Genomic DNA, 20,812 nt, shown 5'->3' with positions numbered 1-20,812 from the left:
CGCTGCCCGACCCCGTGGGGATCCCCCCTCCGCCCACCCGGGGTGCCCCCCTCTGCCGCTTCAGCCCCGGCTCCTCCCCCCCGTCCATGTGTCCGGTCCCGCCTCTCCCTGGCTCATTCGCATCCCCCCCCCTTTGTGCCCTTAGCGCTCCCCCCCTCCCGCTTCTGTGTCTGTCTGTCTGTCTGTCTGGGTCACCTCTGAAGCCGGTGGCGTGTGTGTGTGTGTGTGTGTGTGTGTGTGTGTGTGTGTGTGTGTGTGCGCCTGAGGGGCGGAAGACTGCCTGTCGGGGGGACTGCTCGCCCCTTCCTCGCTTGGCCACCTCCAGACGACCCCCCTCGTTCCCCCACTCTTAAATACAGGCAGAAACACACACCATACACACACGCACCACCTCACTTCCCTGGGATTCCCCTCAACACCCCCGGAGCTTGAGGAGCGACACACACACACACACACACACACACACACACACACACACACACACACACACGGGTCTGATGGGGCCGGGCTGCCACTGCCGTCAGGGGCTGTTCGGACAGACAGGAGGACACAGGCAGCCGGGGACGCCAGAAGCCCGGCCGGACGAAGGCAGGAGGCACAGAGCCCAGGTACACACCATCCATCCGGGTTTGGGGGGGGGCTTGGAGGGAGGAAACTGGGGGGCCCGCGACACCCAGGCAGGTGGCTCAGGGTCGAGACGGACAGACAGAACCCTCCCTCCCTCCCTCAGCCGCCGCAGCCCTTACAGACACACCCCCCCCCCATCAGCCCAGCCCCAGACACCCGGACACACAGATCCTCACCGGGCAGATGGCAGACGCATGAGAGATCCCTGGGGGCCGGGCGGACCCACCCGGGCCGACACCCCCCCAGCTGGGCACCGGTGGCCGTGGGAGGCTGTGGGCGGAGGGCGGCGGCCACAGCTTGGAGGAGCTGGAGCGGGAGGGATTCGCACACTCGCTCTGTTCTCACACACACACACTCGCTCGGGATGTGATTAACATTCAGTCCCCGTCCGCCCCTGCCGGGAGACCCACAGCCCCCCCTCTTGGCCTCCCTGGGGACCCCTCCTCCTGCCAGGGCTGGGGGAGGGGGCCACCCCCCTCCCCAGCTCCCAGCTTCTGCCTTCCTCCTGGGACAAGAGAGTGAGGGGCTGCAAATAAAACGGGGAGGAAGGGGTGGGGAACAGGCAGGGACTCAGGCCCCGGCACTGAGACATCAGATTGGGACTTGGACTCCAGAGCCCAGGGGCTACCGCCCTCTGCCCCCTCCCCACTTTGACGCTTGTGAAGCAGGAGGCCATTCCCAGACTTGGTTCTCCGCCGTGCTAGGACCCATCTTTTGGCTTCTAGTGCCCCGGAAGGCCAGGCCTGCAAACTAGGTCTCCATCATGAAGCCAGGAGTCCAGGCCCCCAGCCCCCTCCTCCCTCAGACCCAGGAGTCCAAGCCCCTAGCTCCCTTCTCCACTGCTACCCAGTAATCTGGGCCCCCTCCTCCAGGCCTGAGTCCCTTTTAGGCACTCAGACAAACTGACCCCTTAACACAAACCACCCTCAGCGGCCCAAAATCCAAGACTGATGGATGTCACCCTCAGGCACCCAATCCATCCAGCAATCTGAGGAAACTACTACCTCTGTACCCCTTCTTTTACTGACGGACCCTAACATCCATCACCCGTGGGAACTCAGACATCCAGGAGGAAAGCAATGTGTGTCCCCTCCTAGACACAGCCTGTTCCTGGCCCTCAAGGCCAGCTGTCCAGCTCCTGCCCTTCCTGCTAGAGAGGCTAAGCCCAGCGCTTCTATAAAGTGCTGTGGTGGAGTGTGGCGCAGGACACCTGGGCTCCTGAGGGTGTGTATGTGTGCCTGTGAGGGGGCGGCTCTGGAGGAGGGGCTGGAGCCAGAGCTGTGGGCTGCTGACTCCAGGGTCTGGGAGAGCAGGAGTGAAGCCTTACATTTCTGAAAAAGAAGAGACTGGGCACCTGAATTTGTGGGTCCCAGAGGGAGGAAGGGATTGTGCATCTAGATTCCTGGGTCTAGGATGCTTGAGACACAAGATTGTTGGGTGGGACCCTAAGTCCCAAGGAAGGGGGGCTAGACTCTTGGGTCTGAGGGAGGAGGGGCTGGGGTCCTGGACTCCTGGGTCCTGGGAGAGGAGGGGGTTGAGGTCCTGGACTCCTGGCTCCTGGGGGATGAAGGTGCTGGGGACCCAGACTTCTGAGTCTGAGAGGGGGACTGGGGACTGCTCTCTTGTCTTTTGAGTGCATTGGAGCTGGAGGCCCCTGAAAAGCCAGCCTCTGGGTCCCTGTCTAAGATTTTTAAATCTCAGAGATCTGCCTCCCGAATCGATGTCAAGGGCAGAATCTGTGCGGCTGGGCTGCAACCTTTACAGAGAGGCACGGACTGCCTGGAGGAACTGGTGCCGGATTTGCGAGTTTCGGATCCCAGCGACCCCGCAAGTTCCTGGGAGGCGGCCTTAGGGGGGTAAATTCGGCGCCAACTCTGCAAGCGGGGGTGGGGGTGGGGGGGGTGTGCGAGGTAGAGGGCGCTGGAGAGCCGGGACTCCGCCCTCGGGGGCGGAGCCTCCCGCCCGGACTCCTCCCCCTCCCTCCCGCCGGCCTCCCTCTTCCTAGCTCTGGCTCGGCCACCAGCTCCGGCCTCGGCGACCCCGCCCAGAGCCCCCTCCCCGGAGCGGAGCCCACCCGAGGGCACCTCTCCCGCCCCCCAGCCCAGCCGCCCGGCCAGAACAGCAGCCCCGGGGGGCAGCCCCCCTTCAGCCTGACTCCCTCCAACCCAGCCCTGCCAGATCCCCTCAGCCATGAATCTCTTCCGATTCCTGGGAGATCTCTCCCATCTCCTAGCCATCATCTTGCTGCTGCTCAAAATCTGGAAGTCCCGCTCGTGTGCCGGTGAGACGCCCACCGGGGCCGGAGAAGGGGGGAGAATGCGGGAGACAGTCCAGGACTCGGGGAAGGGTTTGGAGGCATAGGGGGACGGGTTCCTCCCCACCACTGCTTGCTGGGGATCCCCCTTCCAGGTCCGGGGTCACCAGGGGGTCAGCTCCTTTCCCCAAACTGGAGATGCATCCATTTTGGTGGGGGTGGCTCCAGGAACCCAGTTCAGCCTCCCCCGGCCCCATCTGGGTGGCCTTAGGGTTCCCAGGGCTGGGAACAGGGAGCTGTGGCAGGCAGGGAGGCGGCTGGGAGTTGGTGACGTGGACTGTGGCCGCCAGAAAGGGAGCGGGAGGTAGGCGACCTGTTCCGGAAGGCTGAGGTCAAGTGGGGTCCTCCCAAGGCTCCACCTTGGATCTGGACTGTGGGAGGACCCTGAGCGGGCCGGAGGTGGCCACGAGGCCTAGCCTGGGACAGAGCCTCGGGCTGGAGTAGCTTTGGGGCCGGGCTGCCCCCTGGCTGTGGGCCGTGGGAAAAGGCCCTGCTTAGGCCGGGGGAGCTGGGGAGGCCTCCAGGGACAGCTGCACTCCAGAACCCCTCTGGCTCGCCCGGGGCCCTGGGCCTCGGGTTATTGGCCGTGCAGCCCACCTTCAGCCTCCCCCATCCCCATTTCTCTGGACTACAGGGATTTCGGGGAAGAGCCAGGCCCTGTTTGCTGTGGTGTTCACTGCCCGCTACTTGGACCTCTTCACCAACTACATCTCACTCTACAACACGTGCATGAAGGTAAAGGCTTTTCCTAACCTGCCGAGCCCTCCTGAGGGGGGAGCCGGGGAGGGTCCGAGGGAGGAGGGAATATGGGTCCCAGACTTTTGGGTCTGAGGGAGGATGGGGTTAGGGGTCCAGACTGCTAAGCCTGAGGGAGGAGAGGCTGGGGGCCTGGACTCCTGTGGCTGGGTCTAAGTCTACTGGGGGCTCGGACCCTGTGCTTGGAGCTGAAGCACCCTCCGCATCCTCCCCTTCAACAGGTGGTCTACATCGCCTGTTCTTTCACCACGGTCTGGATGATTTACAGCAAGTTCAAAGCCACTTACGATGGGAACCACGACACGTTCCGAGTGGAGTTCCTTGTTGTCCCCACGGCCATCCTGGCGTTCTTGGTCAACCATGACTTTACTCCTCTAGAGGTAGGCCACCTGCAGGGTCTGTAGTGGTGGGGTGGGCTGTGGGAGAAGAGCAGTTGACAGTGGACCCACTCAGAGGCTTCCTTCTGTAGGGTTTGCTCAGACTTCCTTCTTTTAGGACATAAAGTTCAAAACAGGGGCTCTGGGGCTTCCCTGGTGGTGCAGTGGTTGAGAGTCCGCCTGCCAATGCATGGGACACGGGTTCGTGCCCCGGTCCGGGAAGATCCCACATGCCGCAGAGTGGCTGGGCCCGCGAGCCATGGTCGCTGAGCGTGCGCGTCCAGAGCCTGTGCTCCGCAACGGGAGAGGCCGAAACAGTGAGAGGCCCACGTACCGCAAAAAAAAAAAAAAAAAACAGGGGCTCTGGAGTCAGATGATAGTAATGTAACAGCAGCAGCACTCACTATGTGCCAGACGCTGCTCTCAGCATTTCACATACATTAACTCATTACTTTTCATAGCAGCCCCATTTTATAGATGAGAAAACTGAGGCTTAGGGGGTTGAAATGACTCTTCCAAAGTCATTGGCCTAATGAATAGTTCAGGAGTTGGAAACGGGGCTCTTGGGGGCCAGGCTACTTGGATTTGGATCTGTTACTTTCTATTACCATGACCTTGGGCATGGAACTTGACCTTTCTGTGCCTCAGTTTCCCTATTTGTAAAGTCGAGATCAAGTCATTGTGAGGATTTACTGAGATTAGACAGCATCACGTAGTGGTTAGACACAGAGACTCTAGAACCAGAGAACTGGGATTTGAAGCCCACTTAGCAGCTGTGAGACTTTGGGCAAGTCATGTAATTTCTCTGTGCCTCAGTTTTCTTGTCTGTGAAATGGGGATAATCAGTTCCTACTTCATAGGCTTTGATGAGGGGTTAATATTGGTAAAGCACAGTGTCTGGCAGTAGGTAGGAAGTGCGGTCCATGTTTGTTCAGTGCTTGCAGTGTTTAGGACCATGTGGATCCTTTTACTCCTAAACGTTAGCTGTCATGGTTTTTATTGCATGGCATTTTGGTGGGACCTGTACAAATTCCTGGGAGGAATTTCGAGAGGGCCTTTGCTAAATCTGTGATCTGCCTCCTGGGGCTGGCAGGAATCAAATTCAGAGAGCAGTCTTTCCTCCCCCAGGACCACTCACTCCTGCCTTGTAAGAAGCTGGCCCTGGGACTTCCCTGGCAGTCCAGTGATTAAGACTACACACTTCCAAGGCAGGGGGCATGGGTTCGATCCCTGGTCGGGGAACTAAGATTCTGCAAGCCGCCCCTGAGCAGCCAGATGTGATGATGTTTTCAACACAAGCCACAATTCAGGAGTTTTCCTGAGGGAAAACTTTACAGTTTTGGCTACAGATTCCAGATCTATTCTAAAAGCACCCTGCAGGCTAGACAAATCTGACTGAGGGTGACTGAGGGTGACTTTGACCCAGGGGTCCCAGAAATGTCAGAGGGAGGCTGCACTGCACTGTGGCAGGAACCCCAAGCTTGGCTGCAGGGCCTGGACTTTGCAAATTTATCATCAGCATCACCTTGCATGGAGCACCCACTAAGCTGGGCCCATTTTGCAGATGGGGAGACCGAGGCTGGGGGAAGGCAGTGGGGCTTGCTCCAGGTGGAGGAGGCCGGACCAGGACCCAGGATTCTTGACTCCAGCTTGTGTGGTTCCCTCATTCAGAGGTGGGGAGGTCACTTGTGCAAAGTATTGGCACCAATTGTGTGTCCTGCTCTGAGCTGGCCATTCCAAATCCATCATCATCCCGTCTGATCTGTCGGCCTCTTGGGGAAGTGGGCATACTCATCCCTATTTCTTGGAGGACTGAGGTGAGGCTCAGAGGGGAGACCTCACAGAATTTGAACCCAGGTCTGCCTACTTTCAAAGCCCATGCTATCAATAGGGGCATGCTGAAAAATTATTTTTTAATCATAGAAGGAAACAATTCTTTAAAAATTCAGACGTCACAAATAGATAAAGTAAAATGCAATAGACCTTCTCTCTCCTCTTACGTCATGATTCTACTCCGCAAGGCTAACAATCGGTATGTATCAATGTAATGGGTATGTTTCCCGAGAGCCTCAACTAACCTGATACACTAAGAGCCTCGCTGGTGGATTCTGAGTAATTATGGGAACAAGCCCTGAAGTCTAGCTGCCTGGGTAGGAATCTGTTTCCACCCACATCTTAGCTGTGTGGCCTTGGACGAGTTACTGATCCCGTGGGCCTCAGTCTCCTCATCTGTATAAGGGGGATAACAATAGGACTTACCTCATAGGGTTAAGGCATAAGCCAGTTAATACCCATAAGGTGCATAGAACAGTGCCTTGGATGTAGTAAATGCTATATAAACGTCAGTTCTTAGGAATACATCCTGAAGGTCCCCACTTCCTTCCCACAAACCAAAACAACCCAGGAGGAACCACACCTGCCAGCTGGCTTTGTTGTCTGAGCGGAGGTTTCGGTGGGTCTGCAGATCACAACTCACCCCAGGTGGGACTTTCAGGGAGCTGAGGACTGAAAAGGGGCTGACAGCTGCCTGCCATCTCTTCGTCTCTCCCTCCTGGGATGCCCTGCCCTGCTTACGAATGATGCTTGTCACTGCTCCCTAAATGATGGCCTGTGACAAGCACTTGGGGACCTTGCTTCCAATCGCTCATGCATTCATCCAGGCATCGAATATGTGCCAGGCACTGTGCCAGGTGCTGGGCCCACAGGGTGCCCAAGATGTAGGCTCCTGGACCTCACGGAGCTCACAGTCTGGTCAGAGCTGCCAGGAGGAAGATAAGACAGGGGATGTGACCATCCAGGGGGAAGGATGGTCAGGGAGGACCTCTCTCAGGAGGTGACTGATGAGCTGAGATTGGAAGGAGGTGGAAGACGCAGAATGTGACTGTCTGGGGGAAGAGCTGAAGGAACAGCAAGTGCACAGGCCCTGGGGCAGGAAGGAGCTTGGTGTGTTGGAGGACCAGATGGAAGGCCCAGGTAGTTGTAGCCTGGAGGGCGAGGGGAGGGAGTAGAAGATGAAGCTGGATTGAGGAGGGCCTTGAAGGCCAAGGTTAGGAACTTGGGTTTTATTCTGGATGTGATAAGAAGTAGCTACAAGAGGGTTTTAAGCCAGGGAGTGACTCAGTCTGATTTATGTCTCTAAAGATTGCACATTAAATGTCGCCCCTACCAAGGCAGGAAAATCATCCCCTTTTTTGTGGGGGGCAGGGCTGTGCCACGTGGTTTGTGGGATCTTAGTTCCCCAAACAGGGATTGAACCTGGGCCCTCAGCAGTGAAAATACGGAGCCCTCACCACCGGACCGCCAAGGAATTCCCAGAATCATCCCCATTTTAGAGGTGAGGAAGCAGAGGCTCCGAGAATCTGGGTCTCTTGCCCAAGATCTCATAGAAGGGACATCTCACAGCCAAGATCCCAACCTGGGTTGCCCTTGGGAGGGGTGTAAATTCAAAGTGCTCACAAACACCGGCTCAGAACACTTGGTTCAAATCCCAGCTCTGCCGCTTCCTAGCTACGTCCTGGGCAGGCCTCTTACCCTCTCTGGGCCTCAGTTTCCTCATCAGTAGAAGGGGATGCTGGGAATTCCCTGGTGGTCCAGTGGTTAGGACTTGGTGTTTTCACTGCCGGGGTCCAGGTTCCCTCCCTGGTCGGGGAACTAAGATCCCTCAAGCCTTGCGGCACAACCAAAAAACAAAAAAACAAAAAAGAAGGGGATGCTGATAATAGTACCTCCCTCATGGTGTCATCGTGGGGATTAAACGAGAGAATACAGGCGGGGCAGGAAAGCGGTGTCTGGCACACAGTGAGTGCCCGGCAGGCGTTGTGGTACCTGTCACCCACTCTCCAACATCACTGCACCTGTAGCCACAATGTCCACCATCCTCACCCTTCTCCTCTGCCCTGTCCCCTCCCGCCTCGTCCTGCCCTCTGCTCCCACGCCCCGGCCTCCCCACAGATACTCTGGACCTTCTCCATCTACCTGGAGTCCGTGGCCATCCTGCCGCAGCTGTTCATGGTGAGCAAGACAGGCGAGGCGGAGACCATCACCAGCCACTACTTGTTTGCGCTGGGGGTCTACCGCACGCTCTATCTCTTCAACTGGATCTGGCGCTACCACTTCGAAGGCTTCTTCGACCTCATCGCCATCGTGGCAGGCCTGGTCCAGACGGTCCTCTACTGTGATTTCTTCTACCTCTACATCACCAAAGGTAGCCAGCGTGGGGGGCCGGCCGGTAGGGAGCCTGCTCCTTCCCCAGCTCCCACCCTCCCTGGGGCCCCAGCTTCATCTCCCCAGCCCCGTATCCCTCGAGGGAAGACAGGACAAAGAGAGGGGCAGGCAGGGGTGGCCTCTGACTTTTCCTCTCTTGGAATGTGTCCTAAGCCCTCCTCCTGCCCCAAGGTTCCAGATCCAAAGTCTTTCAGTCTCACACCCGTAACAGATCCAGAATTCCCGTCTCCCAGGCCCCAGCAGCGTTCAGAGAATGGAGGGCCTCCTCTCTGCTCATGGACCTCTGTCCTTACCCTCAGGGACTCAGGCCCACCAAGATTCATTCATTCATTCAACCAACAAATTTATGGAGCACTGTCTATGTCCCTGGCTGGGGCTAGGCTCTGGGGATACGAGCTTAGGAGAAAAGATGGACAAGGCCCTCCCCTCCCTTTGTATTGTAGTCGGGGGAGGTGGTGAATAAACAAGAGAGATGATTGCTGACAGTGAGAAGGGCAGTGACAGAAAGGAACCAGGGATGTGTTGGTGAACAGTGGTGGAGGGTGAGGGGGTAACTTTACATGGAGAGGGTGTGGTCGGGAGGAGGCCTTTTAGAGACGATGATTAAAGCAAAGACCTTGGAAGTTCAGTCAGTCTGTGTGAAGGGAAGAGGAGACAGGAGGACAGAGGCCTGAAGGCAGCCACGCCCCCTGAGGATTAAGGCGGGGAGGGCAGAAGCGGGTGGTCTCGCCCAGCCAGCCCTGCCAGGCCCTCTGACCCCAGCGCCCCCCGAGAGCCAAGGCCTCCAGCCCTTCCAGGATGGAAGGGGAGCAGCCAGCATTAGGGGAAATGGGGCCTCCTCCGGGGCTCCATGGCTCAGCCCCTAGGCCGGGAGCCTGGTCCCCGGCCCCACCCCCAGCTGATAATCCGGAGTCCTGGGGCTGCCCCTCCTGCATCTCTGCCTAGCCCAGCATCCAAGCCCCTGCTGTGGGCGTGGGAGGCTGTCCCCTCCACGAGGGACCCCTTGGTCATGCCCGCCCCCCTTTCTCTCCCCCCAGTCCTCAAGGGGAAGAAGCTGAGTTTGCCGGCGTAGCCCTGGTCCTCGCCATCCCTCTCCGGGGCAGCTGCGAGAGGCAGAGGAAGGCGACGAAAGACGAAGAGCCTTCCCATCCAGGGGAACTTTTTTAAGAACCCACCTCTCGGTACTCCCCAGCCCTGCTCCTGCCAGGTTTCAGGGGGCAGTGGAGGACCCAAGTCTTGGGGCAGCTCAGGACCTGGGCTGTTTGTAGTTTTTTTGCCTTTTAGAGAAGAAAAAAAAAAAATCTTTCCACTATTTAGGTTTTGATTCTGATGACTCCTTTCTTTTCTACTCTCTGGCCCCAATTTTTATAAACTGTTTTCGAGTGTCCTGTGGGGCACGGCAGGGTTGGAGATCTTTTCCCTCCCCCGAGCCCCCTGGCTTCCTTCTGGATCCTAACCCATCAGCCCCACTGGTTGCCAAACACTAAATCTGCCGACACCCGCCTGCCAGACCTCCCACCGTTGTCAAGGACACAACCTCCCATCCCCCCCCCAAACTTCTGCATTGGGGAGAGGGAAGAGGGGAGGGAAGTTCTCCCCTGATTTTTCATAATAGTTTTTTCCAGAGTTTGGGTTTTTTGGTCACGTCCTTGTTTTTTGGCAATTTAGGGGTGCATGGGAAGGGGGTTGGCCCAAGGGTCACCGTGGCTCTATGGCCATGTTTTTGTACAGAATTGATGGTTGATTCTTTGTTCTCTTGAAATAAACTGAGGAAAACGATGCCTCTCTTTGGCTACTCCTTGCCCTCTCTCTGGCGTTTGTGGGGTCCGCCCGGCACCCCAGCCCCTCTCTCTGCCTCTGCTTTATCCCGTCTGCCATCCGCAGGCGATCCAGGCCTGAGAGGAGCAGGGAGATGAGAAACTGGGCTTCCTGAGACTCTGAGCTGCACCCTGACTCCTCATGACTCCACCAGGGAAGAGGTTGTGGAGGAAAAAAATCTCGAAGATTCTTCTTATCTTGGCACAGAACTTCCCTGACAATTCTCCCTAGAGAGCCTTTAAAAACCAGATTTTCACATTCAAATCGGGATTTCTGGCTTCTCTTGAAAAGAACCCCATGAGTCTGACAATGCCAGGTCCTCGTATCTGGGTAGCAGCAGATGGCTGGAGTGAATGGCTGGGACGTGAACTTCCCCTCCCTCCATCACCAAGTCCCCAGGACTTGGCTGAGAGCTTGATACCATCTCTTACTGGGCTGACGCTGTTGTTCTGTGGTTTTGTGAAGTTCAAAGGAAAGTCAAATCTTTTCCATGTTTCCCTCCAGATTGGCTTCACACCTGGCCTGTTTCCTTCACTTGGTTTACTTGCTTGGCCCTTGTAACCTTTTGGAGTTTTGCGCCCTGATTTCGCCAAATGCCCTAGATGTCTGCTGAGACTTTCCTTAGCCGCCTCCAGTTCTGCCGTAGGATGGCTCTGGAAGCTTCAGGAGGCAGGTAGCTGGCGTTTCCGAGCGTCTCGTAAGCGCCAGGCAATGTGCGTTACACGGGTGAGCTCGTGGGACCCTCAGAGCACCCTCACTTTGTTGCGGAGGAAATCGAGGCTTAGCCGGGTGAGCCACAGGGGTGGGGTTGGTACCCTGGCTTTCTGCTGCTGGATCCTGTATGTTTAGCCACTGCTGTGGGGTTTTTCAAAGGTTTTTTTTCTTTCTTTCTTGTAAGCTAAGCCAACGGACCTTCTGTTTAGAGGAATTTGTCCAGAAGCCTCATATGGAAAATGCAGGAGCAGGGCTGCCTGGGTTGATTCAGGGTCGGGAGGGGGCACCTCTTTGAACGCAGCCCTCAAACCATCGATCTAAATCTGGTCCAAGTCTCTAGTTTGACAGCCAGCCCCGCTCAGGACCAGAGAGATTCAGTGACACGTTCCAGGTGATCCAGCTAGTGACAGAGCGAGGACCAGACCTCTGGGTCCTCCCGTTTGCCATGCCGGAACCCTGCCCACTCCACCGCATGGCTGCCGTTTCCTCCAGTGCCCACAGGGACCACGGCCTACTTCTTTCTGCACCCTGAGCACTGCCACACAGGAAACCCAAAAAGGGGACCACGGAGCCCACATTTGCCTCCCCACAACTCACACTGCTTTTCCCAGTTTGTAAATGAACGCTCTGCAGCCACTGTGGCCCCTGTGTGGGTGTGTTTGGTTTGGCCAGCCTAACATTAAGCTTTTTTTTTTTGTATTCCTTGCCAACTAATTCCACATAAAAAGAAACGGATGTCCGGTTGTTCTAGAAAAACTAGAAGGTTCTAGAGCGGCACTATCCAATACAGTGACCATTAGCACTTGAGATGTGGTGACCCCAAATTGAGATGTGCTGTTCTTGTAAAATAGGCGAAGGATTTCGAAAACTTAGTGCAGTAGGATGTAAGCTACCTGGCTAGTAATTTTTTATACTGATGACATGTTGAAATGATCATATTTTGGATATACTGGGTTAAATAAAATATATGAAAATTCATTTCACTTGTTTCATTCTACTTTTCTTCACGTGGCCAGCTGGTAAGTTTAAATGCTACCCCCCATGGCTCACACTTTGTTTCCATTGGACAGCGCTGCTCTATAACTTTTTTTTTTTTTGGCTGCATCGTGGCATGTGGGATCTTAGTTCCCCAACCAGGGATCGAACCTGTGCCCCCTGCAGTGGAAGCGTGGAGTCCTAACCGCCAGACCACTAGGAAAGTCCTGGACAGCGCTGCTCTGGACACCCCCGGGCTGTGGTACTGAACGCTGGGTGCTGAGTGAAGGCTGCCCCTTCCCAGACTCGGCCCCTGCCCCCCCACTTGCTTCATGGGTACTTCACCCACTGGAGTGACCTGCTGGTTCCCTGCAGGCAGGAGCGTTTTGTGGCCCAAGCACGAGTCCCCGATTAGTTTCGGGGCTCCCTAAGACAAGCTTTCAAATATTTGAAGACAAGGATCTCCCCTGACCTCAGTCATGGACTTGCCATCCCCTGTTCCTTTAACCACTCCTCCCACCGCATGGGTCTGAGTGGGTCCCTTGTCAGCTGGGGTGAGTTAAAGGATGTGGGCCCTGGAGACAGGGCCGGTCCCAGTGTTGGCCCTGGTTCTCCTTAGAGCCCTCTCCACGGGCGGAAGCATCTTGTCTCTGAACTTGAGCTTCCTCAGCTGTACAGTGGGGCACCTCGTGCCTCCCTCCCGTGGCCAGTGCAAGGAGTAAAGGGCTTGCTGTGTCACAGGCCTGAAAAAAGGGTTTCCCTCCCGTCGCCGCCCCTAGCTATCAAGGTGGCGCCCAGAGGGAGAGTCCAGGAGGTGGATTGGAAGTGGGACCCGCTACAGAAACCCCTGAGGAGACCCCATAGGATTTCCCCCCTCCCCATGGCACTCGAGGGACCGGAGAGAAACAGATACGAGAAGGACAGAGGGCAGTTTTCAGAAACCCTTCTGGAGGGAGGAGTCTCTCTTTACTGGTGTGGATGAGGCTGTCTAGGTGTCGGGCATCATAGTGAGGCGGGGGGCCTTCGGAGTGGTCAGATGGGGGGACAGGGCGGAGCTGGTGTAGCTCAGGCTGTGGGAACCAGTGGTGGGCGTGTTGACGGGGCTGGTGGCGGACAGCGGGGAGAGAGAGGTCACCACCACGCCGCCGTCGTCCAGGGAGCGCTTGTAGGGGACTGGAGCATCATTTCGGAGGTCCTGGAGGGCCAGGTAGGCCTGGAGTATCTGTGGGCAGAGGAGGGCGAGCTGGAGGCTGGCTTGGGTGGGGTCGGCCCAGGTGGGAGCTGTGCCACAGCTCACTGGATGATGCCCACACTGGGCTGAGTCTGCTGGGAGGAAGGGGCGCCTTCTTCCCTCTTTGCCCAAAGTCACAAAAGGGGCTTGCGGAGGTCCTGGGGAGCTGGGTGGAAGGTTGTAGCCCTCTTAACTCACACCACCCTGCCCTGCAGGGAGGAGGCTCCTCACCCAGACGAGGATGGAGAAGAAAGCGAAGGTGATGGCGGCCTTGACACTGCTGCTCCCCAGGAGGAACTGTCTGGGCGGCGAATGCTGCCACTGGTGGGCCAGGAAGCAGAATCCCACGAACCAAATGCCTGCCCAGAGGGCTGGGGGGTGGAGGGAGAGAAGAGGGGCAGGGGTGGGGTGGGAGGGGCGTGAGCTGGGGAGAGAGCGCTCAGGAAGGGTGGCTGGGGCCTCAGGTCTTGCCGTGGCCTCTCCCTCCCAGCCGGCCGCAAATCAACCCCTGGAGTGGGGTGTGCCGTCCACTACGGGGCTCGCCAGCCACTTGCAGCTTTTTATGTTTCACTCGATCAAAAATTCCAATTGATTAAAATAGAATTAAAAAAAATTCCGCCCCTTGGTGGCATTGGCCACACTTCAAGTGCTCGGTGGCCACACGTGGCCCGTGGCTCCCGTGTTGGGGAGTCCAGGCACAGAACATTCCTGTCCTCACAGAACCTTCTCTTGGACAGCGCTGGACTCGGTGACCTTTAGGGGCCCTCCCAGCCCTAAGTTGCTGGAACTGGGCAGGTGCAGAAAAGGAGAGGAAGGAGCCTGGGGCCTGAGGAAAAGGAACAAGCATTTATTTGGTGCTTACTGTGTGCCGGGCTCTATCTAGGGTGCTCAGCATTGGTGAGGAGGCCAGGCCTGGCTTGGAAGCCTGGGTCTGCCAGTCGGCAGCCATTACACAACCTCCTCAAACCTCAGTTTCCTCCTCTGTGAAATAGGAATCTGAACAGGACTTCCCTCCTTGGGTGGTTCTGAGGAAGAAATGAGAGAGCCACGGGGAGCTCTTGAAGCGGTGCCTGACACAGGGGATATGCCTGGTAAATATCAACATCACTGCAGGAGTCCTTTCTCGAGCTTCATCCTCAGAAAAACCCTGAAGGTGGGAGTTTTCATCCCAGCTTCTACAGAAGCTCAGAGAGGGGAGAAAACCCACACACTGAGGAGGCACCAGAGGTGAGATTTCAAACCTGGGTCTGTCTGACTCTGTGCTCTGCACCCAACCGCTGGCCACTGCCACTGGTGGCTTTTCAACAAAGGTTGTGAAGAAGGGAGGTGAATGCGAGGAAAAAGCTGGGCAGGAGAGAGGCTTCTAGAATTAGTCTGGGGGTCAGAAGAGATGACCCTTACCCTGAGTCTAAGGGATGGGCAATGATTCCCTGGGAGGAAACAGCGGGCGCAGAAGAGCTTTGAGAAGTGAGGGGCAAAGCTTTGGGTCACGTGTGGAGGACGGTCGGGGCCGACTGGGTGGTCAAGGGCAGTGCCCGGGGGGCTCACCGGCCAGGATGAAGTCCAGGAGCTGGAAGGCCGTCTTGAAGCGGCTGGTGGTGGTGCGGCCCTCATGGGCGTCCAGGGCGAGGAAGGCCAGGCAGCTGAGGAAGGCCAGGAGGCCAGCTCCCACAGCGAAGCTGCAGCCCGCGTTGTTGCTGTTGAGGACGCAATGGAGCTGTGAAGAGTTGGTCTTGTTCTGGTAGCCGTCAGTCAGCACGGAGGAGAAGACGATGAGGGAGAAGACCTGTGGGTGCGGGATGGGGGTCCCCAGGGGCCGGAGCAGAGCTCAGCGTCTCCCCAGACCGGCTCATCCTCCCGGGTGGGTCCCCATCACTGGGCGTGGGGGCCCTGCCGTACACCCTCCCGGTGGTTCTGACCCCTCCCTCCCGGTCACATCCTCAGAGCTTCCCAGAGCCATCCTCCCGCTGCCCCTCGGCCCCTCTCTTCCATCCCAGCTCAGGCCTCATCCTCCCCACTGGGCCCTTGCCCCAGCCTCTTCCCCGGCCTCCCTGCCTCCAAGTCTCCCCACACGGCCCCACAGGGGCTCTTTCCACACCCTGCCCCTCCCAGCTCCCAGCCCCGCACCCCCATGACTCCCCAGCACCCCCAGGACAGAGTCCCAGCCCCTCATCTCCCCCCCACTCACCCCTGCCTCGCTCACGCTCACCTTCTGCCCCCAAACCCAAGTACCAATATGAAATGCACCGTGCCCGGGATTCGGGAAGAGAGGGCAATAAATATCTCTGCCTTCAAGTCTTTCCCTCTGGCAGCCACTTCTTCCTCCTCTCTCCCAGCTCCATTAATTCCTCTCCATTTTAAAAAAGGAATTTGTGAAATATTCCAAACGTACAGAGAGAAGTGTAATAAACACTCAGTACCTAATGAACATTCACCTTTTGCTTCAAGGCTTTTTTTTTTTTTTTTAATATATTTTGTTTTGGCCACGCCACACAGCTTGTGGGATCTCAGTTCCCCAACCAGGGATCAAACCTGGGCCACGGCAGTGAAAGAGCTGAATTCTAACCACTAGGCCACCAGGGAACTCCCAAGGCTTTTTTTTTTTAAAGCAAATACAGCCTGGGACTTCCTTGGCAGTCCAGTGGTGACTCCGCACTTCCACTGCAGGGGGCACGGGTTTGATCCCTGGTTGGGGAACTAGGATCCCACATGCCACACGGCGCAGCCCCAAAAAAAAAAAAAAAAAAGCAAATGCGGGGCTTCCCTGGTGGCACAGTGGTTAAGAATCCGCCTGCCAATGCAGGGGACACGGGTTCGAGCCCTGGTCCAGGAAGATCCCACATGCCGTGGAGCAACTAAGCCTGTGCGCCACAACTACTGAGCCCGTGTGCCACAACTACTGACTGAAGCCTGTGCGCCTAGAGCCCAGGCTCCGCAACAAGAGAAGATGTTGCAATGAGAAGCCTGCGACTGCAATGAAGAGTAGCCCCTGCTCTCCACAACTAGAGAAACTAGGTATTCGCACACAGCAACGAAGACCCAACACAGCCAAAAATAAATAAATAAAATTAAAAAAAAAAAAAGCAAATGCAGCCTCACCGATATGCTAGCCCTGTCACCTTTGTCTGTGCACACACTGCACATAGCACACGGGGGTACCACTGTCCACCTAACCCTGTTCATTTATGAAACCACCGATGTACTCCACAAGCACTAGCCTGTGTCACCCTTACAACCACCCTAGGATGTGGGCACTATTAACACCCTCGTTTTTTTAGATAATGGAGCTGAGGCACAGAGAGGGTGAAGAGTGGCCCAAAGTCAGTCAGCTAGTGACAGGCAGTGCCTGGATTTGAACCCAAGTTGTCTGGCTCCTGAGTCTGCTTTAACCCCTGCTGTATATGCTGCCACCGGCTGGACCAGAAGCCCCGAGGGCAGAGGTTCCCATCAATGAGATTCAGTGACGATCTGAAGCCCCAGCGATTTGTCCCAGATGGTCACAATGCAGCGTGGCAGGGGCCACACCAGATATGGAAGGAACTGGTGTGTATGTGATGGGGGTGGGAGCTGGTCCAGGAGGGCTTTCTGGATGCGGTGAGGTCTGTAAGGAATGCTGCAGGGTGAGAAAGGCTATGGAGTGGGATCTTGTCTGGGGGTCAGTAGGGAGCCATGGAATGGCTGAGAGCAGGGGAGGGGCAGGGTCAGCTCCGGGTGTATGAAGAGCCCTGTGGGGCCATGCAGAGGTGGACTGGAGTGAGTGAGACTGGAGGCTGGGAGTCTGGGGAGGAGGCTGGGGCCTACGCTCAGGGAGAGAGTCAAGGTTTGAGCAGGAACTGAAGTCAGGGGGCCGGATTTAGGAAGAAGTAAGGTGAGACCTGAACTGCACCTTAAAGAACGGGGAGTTTTGGGGAGTGATAAATTGGGAGTTTGGGATTGGCATATACACACTACTATATATAAAATAGATAATAAGGACCTATTGTATAGCACAGGGAACTCTACTCAATAGACTGTAATGGCCTATATGGGAAAAGAATCTAAAAAAGAGTGGATATATGTACAGGTATAACTGATTCATTTTGCTGTACACCTGAAACTAAGACAACATCAACTATAATCAATTATACTCCAATAAAACTTAAAAAAAAAAAAGAATGAGGAGTTTTGCAGGCAGACAGGAGGAAGGGCATTCCAGGCAGGCCAAACCATGGGTGCGAATGCCAGATGCTGCAGAGGGAAGCTCCTGCAGGGGCTGGAGGCAAATCTCATCTGAGGGGTCTGGTATGAGGTGAGGCTGGAAACACAAGGACCAGACCCTCTGAGGCCTTGAACACCACACCGAGGGGCCTGGACTTGGGAGCCTGGCAAAAATTAATTTTCTAGCTTGGACTTAATTTTATGCATGGAAGGGCTCTGAGCAGAGGATGGCCAGCGTCAGACAGGGAGTTAGAGAAAATCTCCCTGGTCATGATGGATGGGAGGGCCCAGGCAGAAAGGCTGAGGCCAGGGCTCTGGGGAAGCCAGTGATATTTAGGACGCAACATTGGACTTGGTGATTGATTGGATGTGGTAGTGTTGGGGACAGGAGGGAGGGGAGGAGACAAGGGGAAGGTAACTCATTAGAATTTGAATTCCTCCTGGACAGGGTGCATGTGGGCCCCTTCTCTCTACAACCAGCACCCAGCACCAGACTGGACCTCTGCAAATGTGTTGAAAGAGTGAATGACTTTGGCCCTTCTTTTTTGCTCCTGCGCTGCCCTTCAGAGGGGGGACGGGAGAGGCAGAGGATGGACCCCTAAACTCTACAGCCTCTGTCCATTCTCCTCTCTCCTTTGCCTTAATTGCCTTCTCTGAATAAAAGGAACAGATAATAATAATGACTTGTCCCTCTTTTTGTCCAGCACTTTAGCATTAAGGGAGGGTATTCACATCCGTTCCATTTCAGGGCTGCAGCACTGAGTCTGCAGAAGGGGAGCGTCTTGCCCTGCTGGTCCGAGGCAGAGCCAGGTCAAGGACGGGAAGGCCCATTGATCATTTTTGAGCCCGGATTCATTTTACCTGCGCCCCCTCCCTGCAGCCCCGCGGGCCCCGCGTGGTCGCGGTTACTAATCCATCGCCCTTTCACAGGTGATAAATCGAAAGCCGTGACTGTGCAGTGGGAAGAGCCAGCCGCGTCTGACTCCGACAGCTGTGTGGCTGGCCTTGGGCAAATTGCTCACCTCTTGGAGCCTCAGTTTCCCAGTCTGTCTCTATGCTGCAAAGACGCGGACGCCTGGCCCTGATGGCAATTCTCATGACTGGCCAGAGAGGGGAAGCGTCCTCTCAAGGTTAGTCATGGGGGGAGGGGGTTGGAATCCAGCCCCCCTGACTTCCAGGCCCGCGGGCTGTCTGTCCACTGACCCAAAAAACCTTGGACAAGCAAGAAGGGGGCTTGGCTGGGCCAGAGGGACCCTAAGCGTCTGAAGCCCGAGGCAGACCTCCTTCCACACCCCTCCTGGCCTGTCCCCAGGGAGGGAGCAAAGATTCATTAGTTATAGCACCAGCTGGCAGGCAGCCGTGAGAAGGACAAGGATGGGAGGACCAGCTGCCCGGAGACTCCCTGCCGAGGAACTGGGCCAGGGGGGAAGGAGGAGAGGGCGGGCGGGAGGGAGGAGGGAGGTGGCAGGCAAAGTCCGTGACTGAAACGTCTGGCACAGTCGGAGGCCCTTCCCCCCAGCCCTTCCCCACCCCCTTCTCCCTCGCCACCCGCCCCTCCTTCTGAAGCATCGGAAGCCAAGCCCGTGCATCCTTCTGACTCGCTCTCCAGCTGGGTGACGTCCTTGGGCAAGTCGCTCAACCTCTGTGAGCCTCAGTTTCCCCTTGGGTCCAACAGGTGTAATGATGCTCACGACATAGGGTCGTGGTGAGGAGCCGAAGAGCGAGGCCAGCGAGGGACTTGGAACTGGGATGTGGAATGCGTTTTTCACCTCTTCCTTTGGGTGAGAACGACGATGGACACGAGTCCCCACCACCCTATGGCCCCCAAACCCATCCTTCTCTCCTCGATCACAAGTTGGTCCCAATAATAATCGCTATCGAAGGAAAGATGGCTACTTGCCAGGTGCACACTAATCAGTTTAGGGGCCTTGATTTCATTTTCACACACAGTCTTTCCTGGTGAGCGGGAAGGACTATACATAGGAGGGTGTGGAGGTTCAGACAAATCAAGTCACTTGCTCAAGGTCACACAGACCTGGGGTCACCGGGGAAGTTATCAAATAAAACGGGGCACTTTTGAGAATCAAAGGAGGTGCTGCTGATAATTATGCCAGGACCAACCCAGGCAAGCAGGGCAGGATGTCGCTCTACATGGAGACCATGTGGTCGAACCAGGATTCTCAGTCAGGCCGGATCGATCCTTCTGGAATAGGACCCTGCATTCAATCCCGGGCATCCCACCTACTCTCCTGACCCCGATCAAATCTCATCATCTCCCTGGGCCTCGGTTCCCAACTCTGTCAGAGGAGTGCCGTGGAGGCTGCACAGCGTAAAGCCCACAGTCACAGCTTTAACTCCTCAAGCACTGAGGTCCAGAGAGGAGCAGTGATCGGCTCAAGGTCACACAGCAAATTCGGGGGCTGAATGAGGATCTGACCCCAGGTGTCTTGACTCTTCGCGAATGTGGTAATGATGAAACGAATGCAGGTAAATCCCTTGCTTGGCACTGTGCCTGGCCATAGTGACCACCTACCCTCTGGCATCTTAGGTCTACATTATATATTCTTATTCTCTTCCTACCTCCGTGCAGCTTTCCCCCCAGAGGCCCCAGCCCCTGCTCCTCTCCTGGTCCCTTGTCTGAGAGGTGGAAATGAATGGGCTCTGGCATCTCACAGACCCCAGTCTGATTCCCTGCCTCTTACTGTGTGACCTTAGCCAACGCTGTCCAATGGAACCTTCCACCATGATGGAAATGTTCTAGATCCTTACTGTCCAATATGAGAGCCGCCAGGCTGAAATGTGGCCACTGTGACTGAGGAATGATTTCTTTCTTTTTTTTTTTTTGGACGTACCATGCAGCTTGTGGGATCTTAGTTTCTCCACCAGGGATCGAACCTGGGCCGCCTGCAGTGGAAGTGCGGAATCCTAACCACTGGACTGCCAGGGAATTCCCTGAATATTTTATTTTATTTAGTTTAGATTAGAATAGCCACATGTGGCTTGTGGTTACCAAATCGGACAGCACAGCCTTAAAAAAATTATTTAACTTTCTCTGATCCTCAGTTTTCTTCTCTCAAAAATGGGGCTCCACAGCACCCCCTTTGCAGGGTTGTTTCTTCCCATGAGAGTTAATAAGTGCTCAGAATAGCGCAGGGCCTACAGTTAGATGCTCAGTAAAGGGTGACTTCCGTTATGAGCTCCCTTTGGCTTCATTTTCCCCATCTAACCCCTTCTTCCCCCCCCCCCACTCTCTCTGCACTGGGTCTGGGAGGTGAGACACCTGCTTCCTGTCACCCACGGGGCAGCTGGGCTACAGGAGGGCCTCACCCCTGCCAAGCTCCGTGCGATCGTCTTTGGCCTCTTGAGAAACTGCACGGCTTCACTGTTGGCCAGGTCCTGGAGGCTTTCTGGGATGTGCATGCCTGCTGTTCTGCTGCCCAGGCCCTGGGAGGCCGGAGCAGTAATGCTGGGCGCTGCCTGCTGGGCACTACCGTCCAGAGGCTCTAGGCCCACCCCGGGGCTCAGCAGCTGCAAGACAAGAGGGATGGAGGGGGGATGGTTAGAGTCCAAGGTGCGGGG

At 56.2% G+C, this 20,812-nt stretch overlaps 2 protein-coding genes across 2 annotated transcripts; one reads left to right on the top strand and one right to left on the bottom strand.

Moving 5' to 3' along the window:
• Nucleotides 1-2,691: 2,691 nt before the first annotated feature.
• KDELR1 (KDEL endoplasmic reticulum protein retention receptor 1) lies at nt 2,692-10,722 on the top strand. The gene is made up of 5 exons (XM_082862464.1): nt 2,692-2,908; nt 3,576-3,676; nt 3,919-4,077; nt 8,026-8,278; nt 9,336-10,722. Exons 1-5 carry the CDS (start codon nt 2,818-2,820, stop codon nt 9,368-9,370), a joined length of 639 nt encoding a protein of 212 aa, XP_082718590.1. The 5' UTR covers nt 2,692-2,817; the 3' UTR covers nt 9,371-10,722.
• Nucleotides 10,723-12,793: 2,071 nt separating this feature from the next.
• On the bottom strand, nt 12,794-20,665 carry SYNGR4 (synaptogyrin 4; the record flags this gene model as incomplete). The annotated part of the gene is made up of 4 exons (XM_082862427.1): nt 20,561-20,665; nt 14,585-14,822; nt 13,268-13,407; nt 12,794-13,027 (listed from the first exon to the last, which is right to left on the bottom strand). Exons 1-4 carry the CDS (start codon nt 20,651-20,653, stop codon nt 12,794-12,796), a joined length of 705 nt encoding a protein of 234 aa, XP_082718553.1. The 5' UTR covers nt 20,654-20,665.
• Nucleotides 20,666-20,812: the final 147 nt, after the last annotated feature.

This window comes from Leucopleurus acutus (genome assembly GCF_964270905.1).
Source record: "Leucopleurus acutus genome assembly, chromosome: 20".
NCBI lineage: Eukaryota > Metazoa > Chordata > Mammalia > Artiodactyla > Delphinidae > Leucopleurus > Leucopleurus acutus.
This window is presented reverse-complemented; position numbering and strand designations above follow the sequence as displayed.

What these genes read in the sequence shown, in the direction of transcription:
- KDELR1 (XM_082862464.1), top strand. Translation starts at nt 2,818, where the DNA reads ATGAATCTCTTCCGATTCCTGGGAGATCTCTCCCATCTCCTAGCCATC. An exon ending in TCTACAACACGTGCATGAAG is followed by an intron (nt 3,677 to 3,918) that starts GTAAAGGCTTTT and finishes CCCCTTCAACAG; the next exon opens with GTGGTCTACATCGCCTGTTC. An exon ending in CTACCTCTACATCACCAAAG is followed by an intron (nt 8,279 to 9,335) that starts GTAGCCAGCGTG and finishes CTCTCCCCCCAG; the next exon opens with TCCTCAAGGGGAAGAAGCTG.